We start from the raw sequence: 2,651 nt of genomic DNA, 5'->3' as shown, positions 1-2,651 counted from the left end.
AGGGAAAGGCAAGTCCTAAAACACATTTAATTAGACTTATATAAAGAAATACTAACTGCTATACTATAAAACTCCTATGACATTTTTTTCCTTTTCCTTCCAAGAATGTCCCAACACTTCCACTTACTAGAGTTCACTGTACTCCTACAGCTGCTGGGTTGGTTTTAAAGCCTAAAGTCCCTCACAAAAATTTGTCTGATTTATTTATTTATTTATTTACTACTTACTAGATAAAGCTTTCCTATACTGAACTATAATTAAAGGATAGCTATCTAACCAGTTTATTTTGTGGCCTCATGGGTCTCTCCTGTCCACTGAAGCAGATCCGTTAAAATACAGTCTAGTCCATTTACTGAGGGACTTTATCATGAACTGGGAATGATTTTACATACCCATGACAGACATACACATGTTTATTTTATGTGCCAAAATAACATTAACACAGCACAGACAAGTAATTTGGTACCATACTCAATGTCTACTGAAAACTGTCATCCACGTTCCCATAGGACTGTAACTGAGAAGGCAGTTTTCAAATGCAACTGGATACCATACCAGAAAGCCGTTCAGAGCACCCGCAAACCGTATCCTTTGTATTTCAGACACACTTACATCAGAATAAAACCAAGGATTTCTCTTTTTAACATGCCAAATAGGAGAAAACATATCAAGTCAGCAGTATGCAAACATCATACTAGGAAGAAGGAGAGAGTTAATTCCTCTACATAAAGACAATGGGAACACCATCTTCTGAGGGTCTGTTTCACATTTTCTAAAAGACTAAAAAATGTAAATAGTTTTTGCCAAAGATGAACAAATTGGTTTCATGAAGGGCTGTCTTTTCTTCTTTCTTTATTCTTCTCTTAAAGAAAAAAAACAAAAACAAACTTACAATTTAAACGCACCGAACTTGAATTTTTAAGCCCCCAACTTGAAGAAAGCCAAGTTTAAAACCCAACCATTGTATATGGTATTAGGAAAAAAACGGCTCTCAGAAAGGGAAATCCAACGCACAAAATAATTTAGAACAACCAGAACAAAGTAGGAAAGGTCCCCACAGTTCATCCTAACAGGTTATTTCCAAGCAAGCCAGGATTTAAGTTCTATAAAAAGTTCCTTATCTAGCTAAACTGGGTATGTTTGTATACCTATGTAAGTAGTCATTTTTATACAGAAATGCTCAATATAAAAAGTTAGGAATTCCCAGTGTTTATAGTTTTTAAACAACTTCCTAACCTTTATAACCATGATACTCTCAATATGACACATTTTAAGTAAATGAAACGTTGCCTTTCAAAATAAGAATTTCAAAGCAATAACACTGTATTCTTAGACTGGTATACTTGTTCATATACAATCCCATTAGGTAATACAAAACTTTCTTTCCTCTTTACTGGTAGATTAAAACTCATTTATATAATTGAAGCTAAAATTTAATAAAACAGCATTCTATCATGACAAATACTAAACCAAAGCTGAAACTGCACATGAAGCGTTAGCGTTACAAACCTAGTAAAACTTTTAAGTGCAATCAGATAAAGAGCAACAGAGTATACATTTTACCAACGATGAGGTAACAAGCTAAAAAAAAAAAAAAAAATGTGAACTATTCATTCACAGCCTGTCCTTCACCGAGAATATTCCCACGCACTGCTGTACGCATTAAGATTAAAAACTCACTTTCATACACAAGTTAAACAGATTATCGCATCTCTTTTCCCCAACACTCCCCTCCCTTCGAAGGTCAAAGTGCTCCAGACAGGACAACGAAAGCACGTGACAAAAGTTTCCCCAACACGCTTTCCAGGCCTGGAGGCTATGCTCCTCCCCTGTTCCAGGTCCGGGGTGAGCTAGGCCGGGACCAAAGGGCTGCGGCCCACCGAGGAAGGACAGGGTCGGCGGGGACGAGCGGGGGTCAGCCCCCAGCCCCGTGGAGGGGGAACTGGGCGCCGAGGACGCGCCTGGGCGAGGGCGCCTCCCGAGACCACTGGCGGAAGCGCGGGACGGAGCGCGGCCTGTTACCTTTTCCTGCTCCTCGCGGAGCCGCGCCACCTCTGGGGCGCGCAGCGGCGCCGCGGCCGAAGCCGAGGCCGAGGCGTGGGGCCCGGGGTCGGGCGGGGCCTCCATGGCGGGGCGCCGGGGCCTCAGCGGGGCGAACGAGTCCTAAACAAGTGTTTATGAAGGCGGCGTGGCCGGCGGCTGCCCAGCGCCCGCGTGCTCGCCCTCATGCACTGCGCGCCCCGCGCTGAGGAGGCCGCGCCCCACTTCTCTGCTACCGCGGCGGCAGCTGCTCGCGTCCGGGCTGCCCGCGGCCACATCTCACACGCGCATGCCGGCCGCCGCCGCCGGCGCCCCCGCCACCGCGGGCTCGGAGCAACAGGCCGGCCGTTGAAGGCGAGAAGCCCCGATCCGGTGACTGGGCCGAGCCAGGCGTCCTGTGGCGGCCGCTCCTCCTCCGCACCTCCCCCGTAGGCCCCGCCCCTCGCCCCGCCCAGCGCGGCACGCTGGGAAGCGCACGCAGCCTCCGCCCTTCGTCACGCCCCCGGTGATCCCGTGGCGCAGGAGCGGCGCGGCGGCGGCTGTCTTATCTGGAGGCGAAGCTGACCTGTAGCCCTTTGGAAACTTTCGTTCTAGGGAAGATCGACGCTCAG

The 2,651-nt window shown here is 47.5% G+C and overlaps 1 protein-coding gene across 1 annotated transcript in view; it reads right to left on the bottom strand.

Moving 5' to 3' along the window:
• Positions 1–2,439, bottom strand: part of URI1 (URI1 prefoldin like chaperone) — a 66,198-nt gene extending 63,759 nt beyond the window's left edge. Inside the window, exon 1 of the mRNA XM_007470930.1 lies at positions 2,023–2,439. Coding sequence (XP_007470992.1) covers positions 2,023–2,127 — 105 coding nt within the window. The 5' untranslated portion in view covers positions 2,128–2,439. The remainder of the gene's footprint in view (positions 1–2,022) is intronic.
• Positions 2,440–2,651: the final 212 nt, after the last annotated feature.

The sequence above is a fragment of the Lipotes vexillifer genome, unplaced genomic scaffold (assembly GCF_000442215.2).
Source record: "Lipotes vexillifer unplaced genomic scaffold, Lipotes_vexillifer_v1.1 scaffold182, whole genome shotgun sequence".
Taxonomy (NCBI): domain Eukaryota; kingdom Metazoa; phylum Chordata; class Mammalia; order Artiodactyla; family Lipotidae; genus Lipotes; species Lipotes vexillifer.
This window is presented reverse-complemented; position numbering and strand designations above follow the sequence as displayed.